At 40.9% G+C, this 13,718-nt stretch overlaps 1 protein-coding gene across 3 annotated transcripts in view; it reads right to left on the bottom strand.

Moving 5' to 3' along the window:
• Positions 1 to 13,445, bottom strand: part of Exoc6b (exocyst complex component 6B) — a 456,985-nt gene extending 443,540 nt beyond the window's left edge. For all 3 annotated transcript variants that reach the window (XM_028762430.1, XM_028762431.1, XM_028762432.1), the window contains exon 1: positions 13,239 to 13,445. In XM_028762430.1, coding sequence (XP_028618263.1) covers positions 13,239 to 13,348 — 110 coding nt within the window. In that variant the 5' untranslated portion in view covers positions 13,349 to 13,445. The remainder of the gene's footprint in view (positions 1 to 13,238) is intronic.
• Positions 13,446 to 13,718: the final 273 nt, after the last annotated feature.

Genomic DNA, 13,718 nt, shown 5'->3' with positions numbered 1-13,718 from the left:
AAGTTTCTCTAATGTCAGATGTTCTCTTTTTCAAGGAACAAAACTATTCATAAAATACAAGAAATATAGGAAGTCACATTAGTTGTATCATCTTCTTTTCTGTGGTCAAGTTTGTTTCTACTGAAAGTAGACATAGGATTTAAAAAAAAGCAACACTAAAGATGGATGAAAAGTTATACCATGGGATATTCAGCTCATGTAGACATGAATTTAAAAAAAAAATACTGGTTTGGTAAATATTTTTATTCATGTTGGTTTCTCTAGAAAACATATAGGTTCAGTTGTGGTGACTCTATCCTCTGTGATTTAACAATTGATCCAGTTCATAGTTCAGTAGAATAACCATTCAGTTTTTTAAAGTAAATGTGTATTGAAGTGGGAAGAGATTATTAAAAGCAAACATAGAGGGGCTAAAGAACTTAACTGCTGAAGTACCATCGCTCAGCAGTTAAAAGCACTTGCTACTCTTATAGAAGACCCATGTTTGGTTCCCAGAACCCATATAGAAAGTCACAACTATCTGTATCTCCAGGCCCAGGGGATCTGACTCCCCATACTTGGCTTCGGTGACCATCAGGCACACAGAAGACAAAACATTTATACACATTATTTTTTTAAAGCTAATAGAGTGGCTGGAGAAACAGCTCAGTGGTTCACTTACTGCTCTTCAAAAGGATCTATGTTCAGTTCCTAACATCCATATCCACCTAAAATTCCAGTTGCAGGGTGTCCAATACCCTCTCTTCTGCCTGTGAGTACTGCACACATGTGATGCACATACAAACACTCAAATACATATACATAATAAGCAAATAGCTCTTTTAATGTTTTAAAAAGCCAATATAGAAATAACATTACTTGGAACTAAGCATCCTTTTCTTTTTGATACACAAAATGCACTAAGATTTACCTTAGTATTTTCGTGATATTAAATGCTACATTATGGAAATTATTAAAAAGCATAGGAGTAAAGGAACTAATATTATGACTCTTCCACCATACACTCATCATCTATCTAACCAAAAGAAGAGGAGTAAATGGGATCTGGCTTAACACAAAAATCTCTGCAACTGGGTAACAAAAGCTGACAAATATATATATGTATATGTACACATATATACACACACACAGCCTAGTCTTATGCCAACTTGATGAACAAACTACAGTTACCTGAAGGAGGAAACTTCAGTTGAGAAAATGCCTCCATAAAATCTAAGGTCTATAAAAGGTATAGTCTAGTGTTAGATGGAGGAGGGCCCAGTCCAATGTGAGTGGTTCCATCCCTGGGATGGTGAATCTGGGTTCTATAAGAAAGGCTGAGCAAGCCAGGGAAGCAGTCCAGTAAGCAGTATCCCTCTATGGCCTCTGTATCAGTTCATACCTCCAGGTTCCTGCCCTATTTCCCTGCCCTGACTTCATTCGATGATAAACAGCAATATGGAAAAAGCCAAATAAGCTGTTTCCTCCCCAATTTAATTTTTAGTCAATAACAATGACAAATTTATTCCCAGGCATACCTACTTGTAATCATTTAGCCAAAGTTCATATTGTTTGAAAAGCAGTGTGTGTGTGTGTGTGTGTGTGTGTAGGTGTGCATAGAGATCAGAGGTCAACATGGGATGTCTTCCTTAACTGCTATCTAACCAATCAACAGACAGACAGACAGACAGACAGATAGACAGATAGAGGTAGGGAGGGAGGTAGGTAGGTAGGTAGGTAGGTAGGTAAGCAGGCAGGCAGATAGACAGACAGACAGACAGACAGACAGAGCTTTAAAAAACAATCTTTAAGATAAACTCAAAATCTGGTGACTTCCCCTGGTAAAATGGCTACTGGCACAAAAGAGCCCAGATCAGCACATAGTTGGAGCCACTGCATTATAGAGGGGAAAAGGCCCATTAAACACTTCTTGGTATTGTTAGTGGAAAATAAATGAAAACCAAGTCTAGATACTGTCCTATTTGCTGATAACAGTTAAGAGATAAATACTTAAAATATCATAAATAAAGTAGCAGCCCCACCTTAGTGTGACTCAAAAAGAACAAATAAAATTCTCAACACAGTTATAGAAACATCTCCAAACAGTAGAAGTTATTTATCTAAAGCTAGGTGCTACTCAGGGCAACTTGCAGAAAACTCTGAACAATAACAAACAAACTTGAAATCCAAGCTGACTGCACAATGATAAATCAGAGAGTAATATGCAAATCTCTGACAAAAAAAAGTGAGGATTATTCAACATACTATTAACTGGATCCAAGCATGGTCAAGATAGCAAGTACATCATTTCTTATTTCTAAGGCTTTGGAGTTGCTAACCTATGAACAAACTAAGCACACTAAACACAGAAAACTCAATTAAAAAATTCTTTCTTGGAGGCTGGAGAGGTGGCTCAGAGGCTAAGAGTACACAGTGCTCTTCAAGAAGACCCTGGTTTGGATCCCAGCACCAACATAGGGGCTAAAACCATTACTCCAGATCCAGGAGTTTCAATGCCCTCTTCTGGCCTTTGGACACTTTACTCAGAACATATATGAAGGCAAAACACTCATATACATTAGATAAAAATAATATCAATCTATAAAACAAAGTTCTCTGGTCTGGGGTTGAAGCTAAGTCCGTATCTAGTATGTACAAGGTGAGGTTCTTCCCTAAAAGTGAAGGAAAAAATGAGCAGTCTATGAACATGCATTTTAGTGTGACCTTGTGTCCCAGGCAAGTGATTGACCACTGAGATATTTCCTCAGCCCTCCTTTACAGTCAAAGAAATGTTGTGGTTGGTTTTGGTTTTATTTTATTATTTCTGCCCATTTGTTTACTTTTCTTTTTTGAACAAGATCTCATGCATCCCAGAATGGCCTCTACCTCTGTCTGCTGTCATGCTTGGCTTACAAGATATTTAAATACTTGAACCTAAAAACATGGTCTACACTTACCCTCTTGCCCTTAACCCTCTTGAAGATCCTTGACTGTGCTTACTGTATAACTGTGCTAGTTGGTATATAAATCAACACTATATAATATAAACTATAACCTTAGAGATGGTACAGCTGTGCACTATACAATCTGTACAACTGTTCAAAGCTGCTAAACTTAAAATTGAACCTGAGGCTGTAACTCAGTGATCAAATGAGCACTTGTCTGGGATGCTAGAGGGCCTGGGTTAAGTCCCTCTGGCTGTACATCAAATAAATGCTATTGTTTTGATGACTGATTTTAGTATATAAGAAAATCAAAATAGTATGAGAATTTCCTATAGATTCTCTTCAATGTTTCTGAGGGACTTTTAATTTTTCATTTAATAGATCTGGCTATCTTTATGTCACTCAGAACAAGAACACTACAAGAGACAAAGTCTAACACAGCTCTTCCCAGAGCCACAAAGAGGTGGTATGCTTCTTTGAGGCACAGAATCTAATCTACTCAGGTATCCAACAATAGTAATTTTACAGCCCCTCACCCCCCGACTTTTACTGATACCTTTTACTTGTTTATTTTGAGACAGGGTCTCAAAAGTAGCGAAGGATGATCTTAAAGTTCTGATCCTCCTACTTCCATCTCCAGAGTGCTGGACTCCCAGAAATACATTGCCACACATGGTTTGTTATACTGGAAATTGAAATCCAGGCATTATGCATGTTAGGCAAAAACTCTTATCAAGTGAGCTACACCTTCAGCCAGCTCTTCACTGATACTTGTAAAAGTTATTATGCCAGACACCAGTTCCACACATGGTTGTCCTTAAACAGTCAAGAAAATATCCAGACAAATTTCTCTCCTCTTATCAATAAATGTTCATAACCTAAAAATAATATGAGCAGCAGGGAAACTGAGCTTCCAGGACTCAGTTTACTGTCGGGTAACAAAAATAAAATTCCTTACCAAGCTTATATAGTGAGGGTACAACATTAAAACACACACACACAAAGATGACCCGTGAGATTTTTTTTTCAGAATTAACTTTAATAATAAGCCCCTGGTTAGAGGCAGGTGGATTTCTGAATTCGAGGCCAGCCTGGTCTACAGAGTGAGTTCCAGGACAGCCCGGGCTATGAAACCAAAAAAAAAAAAAAAAAAAAGCCCCTGGTTTACTTTAATAACCCTATAACAAGAGCAGATCTAGGCCATAATGTCCAAAGCATGACTTTGATAATGCAGATAATGACAGCCAACATCTAGTAAAACACTAAAGGCTTAGTTTTCACAGTGATTTCTGATCATCAATAAAGAAAGCATGCTGAATCCTGTCATGAATGCATGTGAATGCATGTAACACATGTGGATTCACCACAGAATGTGCTGATCTGTTCTTTTATTTTAGATGTTCTCATAAACACTAAGTCTCACAGTGCAAACGCCTCAAGGACAGAATGGATGCACATTACATGCAGATCTTGGTGTTATCTCAACCTTCTTGGTATGAAAGTAAACAATTCTATTGCAAGGGGTTTTCCATTCAATTCTATTATAGCCTAGTTTTGTTAGAGGTAGTTTGTAGAAAAGCCTGTGGTAATACATCAATCACTGGACCATTCTAAAGAGCTATATTATTGCTTATAGTAATCATGTTGCATAATACACCTCTAGAACATACGCAGCCTAACTGAATCTTTGTACCCTGCAACCAGCATCTCCTCTCCCCTCCACCACAGCCTCTGACAATCACCTTCCTAGCCTGTCTCTGAGTTCAACTTTTTTATACTGTATTATGACTTAGAACATACAGTATTTGTCCTTATGTTCTAGGCTTATTTCATTTGATAAAATGTCTTCCAGATTAAATAATGTTGTCAAAAATGACAGGATTCTCTTCATTAAGTATGAGTGGCTTTCTACGGTGTGTATACATGCACGCTTGTAAATACCATGTTGTCTTCATCTATTGCTGAATCATACTAGTTCTACTTTTAACTTTTTGAGGACTCTTCACAGTTTTCCATAATGGCTGGACCAAGGCACAATTCCACCAGCAGTCTATAGAGATTTTCATTAGAATTTACCACATTTATATTGTCTTCTTTTCTTTCTTCCTTTCTTTCTTTCCTTCTTTCTTTTTTTTTCTTTTAAAGACATGGTCTTATGTAGTGTAGGCTGATCTTGAGCTCGCTACATACCCAAGGCTGCTCTTGAACTCCTGGTTCTTCTGCTTCCACCTCCCATATACTGGGATTAAGGTGTGCATCACTAAGCTGAGCTTCTTTTATTTTTCTCATAATGACTATCTGAACACATATGAGGTAATGATATGATATCTCACTGCAGTTTCTCTTTCATCTCCCTGATGATTACTGATATCAAGTATTTTTTTCATGTAACTAATGAAAAGAAGCTATCTAATTCAGTACTAGTCACACATTTACACTTGTACTTTAAAACTGACTAAAAATTTCAAGCAAAATAACACCCTTACTTAAAAGGATATTCGTTCCCTAGAATCCAAGAAACGCTTGGCAATTCCCCACTGCATAAAAATGGTCTTTTCTGAATGGAAAGCTGACCTGAGCCATTGTCTTGAGAAGTCTTTACCCACCCTTAGTAGTGTACAACTGCCCATTCCTTAACACATACACTTATTTACACTATTTACATTAAACCCTTTTCTCCATCAACTCCAACTTTCAGAAAAAAACAATTCCATTCATCTACTATTAAAAAAAAAAAAAGCATAGTAGAGAGGGTGGTGGTAGAGCACCTTAATACAAGAGACCCTGAGTTACATATAAAAACAAATGAGCAGCCTGACCCTTGCTGGGCCAGGAGGACGGAAGCAAACAAGTAAGTGGTGGAGCAATAGAAGAGAAAGAAGCAAGTAAACAGGTGGTAAAGCAATGGGAAAGGAAGAGAGGCCAAGCACTGTGAAAAGAGGCATTGCTATTCTTGTTCCTTAGGAAATGGTGAGTTATGCTGTCCACCAATAGAGCCTATAATAAATACAAGTGCCAGTGGGCCCATGCCTTGTTCCTTTGAGAAAACTGACTACTTTGTGAGTTGCTGTGACTCCCAGAGCTGCATCCTAGCCCAGGCAGTTGAGCAGTACCTGCAGAGTTGGAGACCCACACCTGACTCAACATGTCCTGCTCTGTTTACTTCTCATCACTAGCCTATTTGCTACTCTCTCTAGTTGTTTGTTGTGGTTGTTCGACCATGAGACTGGGCAACTCTATGTTAAATTACAGTTTTTCCAAGCTGTATTTAACTTTGGCCAGGGATCTATTTCCTTTAGAATCTTTGGGTTGTACAAACATTTAGCCATCCTACCTTTCAAAAGATGTTGTTGCTGACGAACAGGTAGAAGCACAGGTGCCACTACCATGAGCAAGTAGGTGATGGAGAAATGGGAGAGAAAGAAAAGCAGAACGGTTTGTGCACTAGGAAGAGGAAGAACTGGAGACACGAGAGTAGTAAGGATCAGCCTGATGTAAGTAGCCTTTGCTGCCACCTGAGGCCATAGTGACTGTCAGACCCATGCTACCTCCAAGAGCTATGTCTGGGTCCATGGCCCTGCAGTATCAGGGTCTGTGTCAATGTCCGTGGGCCATGTTATCATCAAAGTACATGTGGATGTCCCAGATATGGGCTGCTGCCTGGGGCCATGTTGACATCCAAGGACTGAGAAGAATTGGTCCCACCCCTTGCCTGAGTAGGTGGGACAGATAACCCCAAAAGTAGGAGAGCTGGCTCTGCCCCTCAGTGGTTGTACACACTCAGGTATTCCTGTACTTTACCTGGGCAGTACAGTAGCGGTGGGACAGAAAAAATATATAACCTAAACTTAGTGATATTCATTTCCTAGCAATAAGCTTGGCTATATATTTAAAACTAACATACATACATACATACTTATACACACACACACACACACACACATATATATATACTTTTATACACACACACAGAGTTCATGCATACATTCATCCAGACTAGAAACCGTGGAGACTGGACACATGCTGCACTAAAGATTACTTCCACAAACTGCACACTGGTTGTGGTGGTTTGAATAAGAATGCTCCCCAACCATAGGCTCATGTATTTGCATGCTTAGTCCCTAGATAATGAAGTGTTTAGAAGGATTAGAGGTGTGACCTTGTTGGAGAAGGTGTGTCCTTGTTGGAGGAGTGAATCACTGGGGGTGAGCTTTGAGGTTTCAAAAAAGACCCAGTGTCTGTCTGTCTCTGTCTGTCTCTCTCCCTCCCCTTCCACTTGCAACCCCCCTGCTACCTACTGAGCAGGATGTAAAGCTCTCAGTTACTTCTCCAGCACCATGCCTACTTGCACACTGTCACACTTCCTGCCTGATGATAATGGACTAACCCTCTACACTGTAGGCAAGTCCCCAGTTAAATGCTTTCTTTTATAAGAGTTGCCTTGGTCATGGTGTCTCTTCACAACAACAGAACAGTAACTGAGAGCTGATTCTACTATATGTTTTCACCAAAGCTAACCATAAAAACTTACTCAGAACACATTGCTTAATCTACTACATGGAAATATGGTAACATCACACAGAGCCTTCTTGTTCACGGACTTGTGGGAAAAACAATTTTCTGGTCTTAAACTCAGAGCATGTTAGGTTATACACAGCTTTAATTCCAGCCTTTAAGGAAGTGAAGACAGAATGACCAGCAGTTCAAGGTTATCCTGAGCTACACATTGAGTTCATATAACCAACCTGAACTATAAAACCTGTCAAAAAAAAAAATCAGAGGAGCTGGAAAGATGGTACAGTGGTTAAAACCACTGGCTTCTCTTCCACAGAAATGGTATTCAATTCCCAGAAGCCACTAGCAACAGTCTGTAACTCCAGCTCCAGGGGATCCACATCCTCTTCTGGCCTCCACAGGCACTGAACAAACATGTAGTACATAGACATACACAGACACATAAAATAAAAAAATTAAATAAAAGATAAAATACTCTGGCCTGATGAGATGGCTCAATGGATCATTCACTTCCTACACACTAGAGTTCAATCCTTGGGATCCCCTTGGTACAGAGAACTGATTCACACAAGTTGTCCTCTGATCTTCATATGCCCACATACACTGTGTCACACCCCCAAAATAAATGATAAAGTGTAATTTTTAAAATACATTTTAAAGAAGATGGGCAAGATGGCTTTGAGGGTGTAAGAGCACTTGCTGAATGCCTGATAACCTGAGATAATCTGATAACCTGGAATTGGAAGGAGAACTAATTCCATAAAACTGCCCCTGACCTCCACCCAAGCTCCATAGTGTGTGAATGCACACCCATATACATCACAGGAACACAAAAACCCTGATTCCACAAGGCTCCATGGCACGCAGTACCCCCACACAAACCATACACACACAATAATAATTTCAATCATAACTAAAATGTAAGATGTTATTATTAAAGAAGTTACTATTATAAAAATATGTAATCTATAATGAGTAATGTCTTCTCCTTCAATGACTACCAAGGACAGACTTTATTGGAACCTATTAAAAGGCTTTCATATATTTCTTTCATATTAAAATTGACAACAAGACTTCCTTTGGCTGACCAGGTGATACAAATTGTTAAACACTACCAAGCTGCTAAAACTCATTAATGATAGATTCTTTTGGTTCCTACTCAAGGGAGTTAGAGGCAGGAGTATATCAGGAATTCAAAGGCAGCCTCAATTATATGGCAATTTTAAGGTCAGCCTAGGCTACCAAAGACCTTGTCTCCAAGATAAAAGTGAAACATCCTTCTGATATCTATTTTTGTATAAATAAGTGAAAATCTTGGAGAATGGGACAATCTGATTTCCTAATTGGCATCTGCTAGACCCTCCCTTGCTCTAGTTGCCTTCAGCAAAAGGGCTATCAGTCAAGCTGACAGCCAAATCACCCTTACACCACTGGACATTTGGAACACTCTACAGCTGCAGTGGGGAAGCTACACAATGACCCCAACTGCTTGCTCTGATCTCCAGAAATAAAAACATGTCCACACAAAAACAAAACATTGGACATCATTCATAACAACTACAAAATGGAAATGGTCAAAATATGCACCAATTTAATGAAATATAATTTAATGGACTAAAAAGTATATTCATAAAATGGAGTATTATTCAGCAATAAAAAGAAATGAAGTACAGATACACACCCATACTGATGAACCTTAAGAACATTACCATAGTAACAAAAAAATAATAATAATTCTTGTATAACTCTGTTTACACAAAATGTCCAGATATCTAAAGTAGCCAAACCCACTAAAAAAACGCAAGAAGGAAGCTGGGTGTGGTGGTGCACACCTGAAATCCCAGCATTTAGGAGATGGAGGCAAAAGATTATGGAATTCAAAGTCATCCTAGGCTACATATAACAAATTCAAAGACACCCTTGAACAACAAAACAAAAAGTAAGAGGAAAACAAAGTAAGAATGGCATGGAAACAGAATGAAAAGTGACTCTTAACAGAATGAGCGTTTCTTTGGGAAAAGATAAATCAGTTCTACATTAGACTATGGTGACTACTGCACAACTCTGTGAATATACTGCAAGTCATTCAGTTACACATTTTAAACAACATGTAAATTATGTTATATGAATCATATCTCAACAAAGCTACGTTTTTAAGACAAGATTTCAAATACCCTGGGCTGGCCTTGAACTTGCTGTGTAGGCAAGGAGGACCCTGAGCTCTCTATCGTCCTTCCTCTACCATCCAAGTGCTGGGATTACAGGCATGAACCTTCACACCCAGCTAGAAAACTACTTTTTAAATGGCAATGGATGTCATTTTTCAAGTTAAAAATTTAAAAACAAAGCATTTTAATTTAAACAAAAAAATTAAATACAATTAGAGTGAATGCTAATTGCTCTGATCCATCAATCAAAATAAGGAAATGACTACTATTAGTTAAATGTGATGTAGAAGAGATGGAGAGATGACTCAGTGGTTGAGAGCACTACCTACTCATCCAGAGGACCTAGGTTCAATTCCCAGTAGCCACACGGGAGATCACAACTGTGTGGAACACCTGTTCCAGGGGATCTTCCACCATCATACAGACATACATGAAGGCAAACACTAATGTACATAAAGTAATTTCTAAAAGAGTAGAAATACAGACATGGGATTTGGAAAATGAAAACGTGAGCTATTGTTCTTATTCATAACTGATTTAGAATCAGAATGTTAGTACTTAGGATGTGAGGGTAACGTGCTTGTGACATCTGTAACTCCACTGATCACCACGGTTGACTGGGCTGATATGGCTAGCTAGGCAGGTGTTTCCTTCTTCTTCACTGCTCACCATGTGACCTTCCCAAGCTGCACTGAGGATGACCTCCATGAGCAGAAGACTCTCTTTAGCCAAGTGTTTAAATGTGGTTGTGTCTCTATGCCACAGCCTCAAAAGTTCTCAGCCATGCATGGTTGGTGCATGCCTTTAATCGAAGCTGGAGAGGTAAAGGCAGGCAGACCTCTGTAAGTTTGAGGCCAGCCTGATCTACCTGCAAAGTTCTAGGACAGAGAGAGCTACATAATAGAGAAACCCTGTCTCAAAAAAACAAACAAATAACCCAAATCCTTGGGCCAGAAACAGCAGGTCTCTGACTCAGCAGATAAAGGCACTTGTTGCAGAGCCTAGCAACCTGAGATCAATCCTCTGAACTCACATGGTAAAAGAAAAGAGCATACTCTGAAAGTTTTCTCTGACCTCCAGAGTGTGCTATGGCATCAGCATGTGTGTGTACACAAACAGATACATACGTACATACATACATACATACATACATACATACATACATGAATGTTAAAAACTTTTAATCCAAATTTTCTAATAATATAGCCAGCAAAAGCAACCAAAACTAATAGGGTCATGTGATAGTTCCTGAACCTTTTTTTTATTGTTACTAACAATGTCCCCATAAAGTAAAAGACTTCTTAATTCACACACCCTCATAGAACCAGAAGAAAAAGAATTCAGTTATAATAAAGAAAAAATTTGGGGAAAATGGGTAGTATGTTTAAATTATAATGTATACATTACTAAAGCCAAGATACCAACATGATTCAACTATAAAGTATTACTAAAGCCAAGAAAATTAAAAGCAAAATTCAGTTTATACAAATACATACATATTACTAGTGCTGGACATAAAGCTCAGTTGGCTGAATGCTTACCTAACAGGCAGCAGAGAGCCTGTTCAAGCACTAGCAGGATTGTGATAAAACTCAGCTCAATGATGCTAAACTATAATTCCAGCTCTTAGGAAGTGTGGGTATGATGAAGATCAGAAGTTCAAGGGTATTCTCAGGCAGACAGCAAGTATGAAGACAGCCTGGGAACTACATCTCCCATGCTAGATATAGAAGATAAAATGTACTACTATTTCACCGAGAGTCAACATACTGAATCACAGTGACCTAAATTTATGATACTAAATTAAAGTTATTTGTTACATAAATTAACAGCAACCAAAAACCACAAGTAACTCAAGACAACATGGATGGCGTCCTGATTAAGAATCCTTCCTAAAACTCTGGTGATTCCAAACCCTCAATTCAGCAGACAAATTTCTTAACATAACATTTTCAGTCACCCTAATACCACTTTAGTTACTGAAAGCCAAATAGTAATAGCCACTAATAACATATTTAGGAGAATATTTATTTAGGAGACTATTAGTGAGTGACACTGGGCTCTTATAAAGGACTATGAAATGTAAATCACTAGCCTTCACACAAGAAAATCGTAAATGAGAGGAACATGACCAAGATCACGGGCCTGATAGTGATACAGAGAAGGAAGCAATTCTGTGAAAGAACTGGCACGATAAAAAAAATGGCAGCTAGGCCGGGCGGTGGTGGCGCACGCCTTTAATCCCAGCACTTGGGAGGCAGAGGCAAGCAGATTTCTGAGTTCGAGGCCAGCCTGGTCTACAGAGTGAGTTCCAGGACAGCCCGGGCTATACAGAGAAACCCTGTCTCGAAAAACCAAAAAAAAAGGAGCTAAAAATCACCTTGAGGGGGGTTAGGGAATGGGGTCCAACTCAGTGGTAAAGCATTGTGTGGCATTCCAAGGCCCTGGGTTCAATCCTTAACAGAACGGGGGGGGGGGGGGGTGAGGAGGTAGACAAACTACTGAGAAAACTTGCTTGGCACAAATAATGGAGCCTAGAGAAGAAAACTGTGCAAGTGAAGCTAAAAGTGAAAGTTCCCAGCCTTCAGTCACTCTTGACTGGGACAACTCACCCCACAAAAAACTGATTAGTGATGCGCTATGTTGGGAGGCGCACTGATCCAATATTGTACAAGGAGGGGTAAAGATGATTTTCAACTCATGTACTCAACAGAGACCAGAAAGTAGCACAGGAAAGGACCGGAGGAACTAGTTCTAGGACACCAGGAAACTGGAGGGGGGGGGTTCAAAATTGGGCTTGGTGAATAATTTTCAACAGGAAGTACAGCAGATGGTAATCCCCAACTAAAGCAGAACAAAAGTAGCGAAGAATCTGTGGGCTGTGCACAGTTCAGCTGAAGAGGGCTTGCCTGGCACACCGCAAGACACTGTGTTCCATCCACACCACCACAAAAAAATGTAAAAAGACGGAAAGGCAGGGTGTCCAGTGCAGAGTGCCTGAGCTGGGAACTAGAAACCCATTTCCCTTCCTCTGCGACCTTGGACAAGTCACTCCTCTTCCCGGTGCCTCATCTGATACAGGGGAACAGTAACTGTACCCCAGCGGTAGGATTGCTCAGCGGCTTCTATAGATATATTTGCACTTTAATTCACACAATGCCTCGCGCTCTGTGTAACAAGTGCAAGGTAATTAAGCCGAGAAGAGCCGGGTATGTTGTGACATCTCCACAGGCAATGCAGGTAGAAGCTCTCGGAGAAGGTGTCAGGGGACGCAGCAAAGAGCATGTCCAGGCGGTGGCAAGGTCCCGAGGCTACACCTGGACTGGGTCTTCCTCACGAACTGGGCTCTCAGGCAAGGGAAGGTGGGAGGACACTTCCTCCAGGACCGAGAAAACCGGGACGCTCTCAGAGGACCTGTGATGGGCAGTTCCACCGCGCGCAGAGCGGGCGCTTGCTCCTGACTGAGCTGCTAACCAAAGGGAGCGGCGGCCCAGTAGAGCCGCGCCTCACCCTCTCTCCTCAGAGAAGCTCCCCAGCAGGGCCTCGCCCAGGACGCGGGACACTCGCGACTCTCCCCACAGCTAGCAGCCGCGCTCCGCCTGCTCCAGGCGACCCCGCCCCGCCCCAGTACCTGAGCGTGGGCCCGATGCAGGCCGTGTCTGTGCTCTCGATCTCCCTCAGGATCCGCTCGTGCTCCGCCGCAGTCTCCAGGCTCTCCTCCGCCATCTTCGCCCGCTCCATCGCAGGGCGCTGTCGCGCGGCCCTCTCTCAGCGAGTACCCCACGATCCCTCAGTCCAGACTCTGTGGCCGCTGGGCCAGCACCCCGCAGCGCGACCCCGCCCTCGGTCGCCACGCCCCCGTGCGTCAGCCCGACCGCGGGCGTCGCGCACAGCCCACTGGGATTCGTAGTTCTCTGTGTCAGGCTGAGCTGGGTTCTGTCCATTCTCACACATTGAATCTGTGTAAATTGCCGCTACCTTGGTATAGATCCAGAGCACTTTACGACACGTGTAAATAGTGACACCAAATCAGGCAGTGGTACTAACTTCGCACATTTTTTTTAAATGTATTTTGCTTGTATGTATGTCTGTGCACTGCACGCATGCATGG

Source organism: Grammomys surdaster, unplaced genomic scaffold (genome assembly GCF_004785775.1).
Source record: "Grammomys surdaster isolate TR1022 unplaced genomic scaffold, NIH_TR_1.0 133, whole genome shotgun sequence".
In the NCBI taxonomy this organism is placed as follows: Eukaryota; Metazoa; Chordata; class Mammalia; order Rodentia; family Muridae; genus Grammomys; species Grammomys surdaster.
This window is presented reverse-complemented; position numbering and strand designations above follow the sequence as displayed.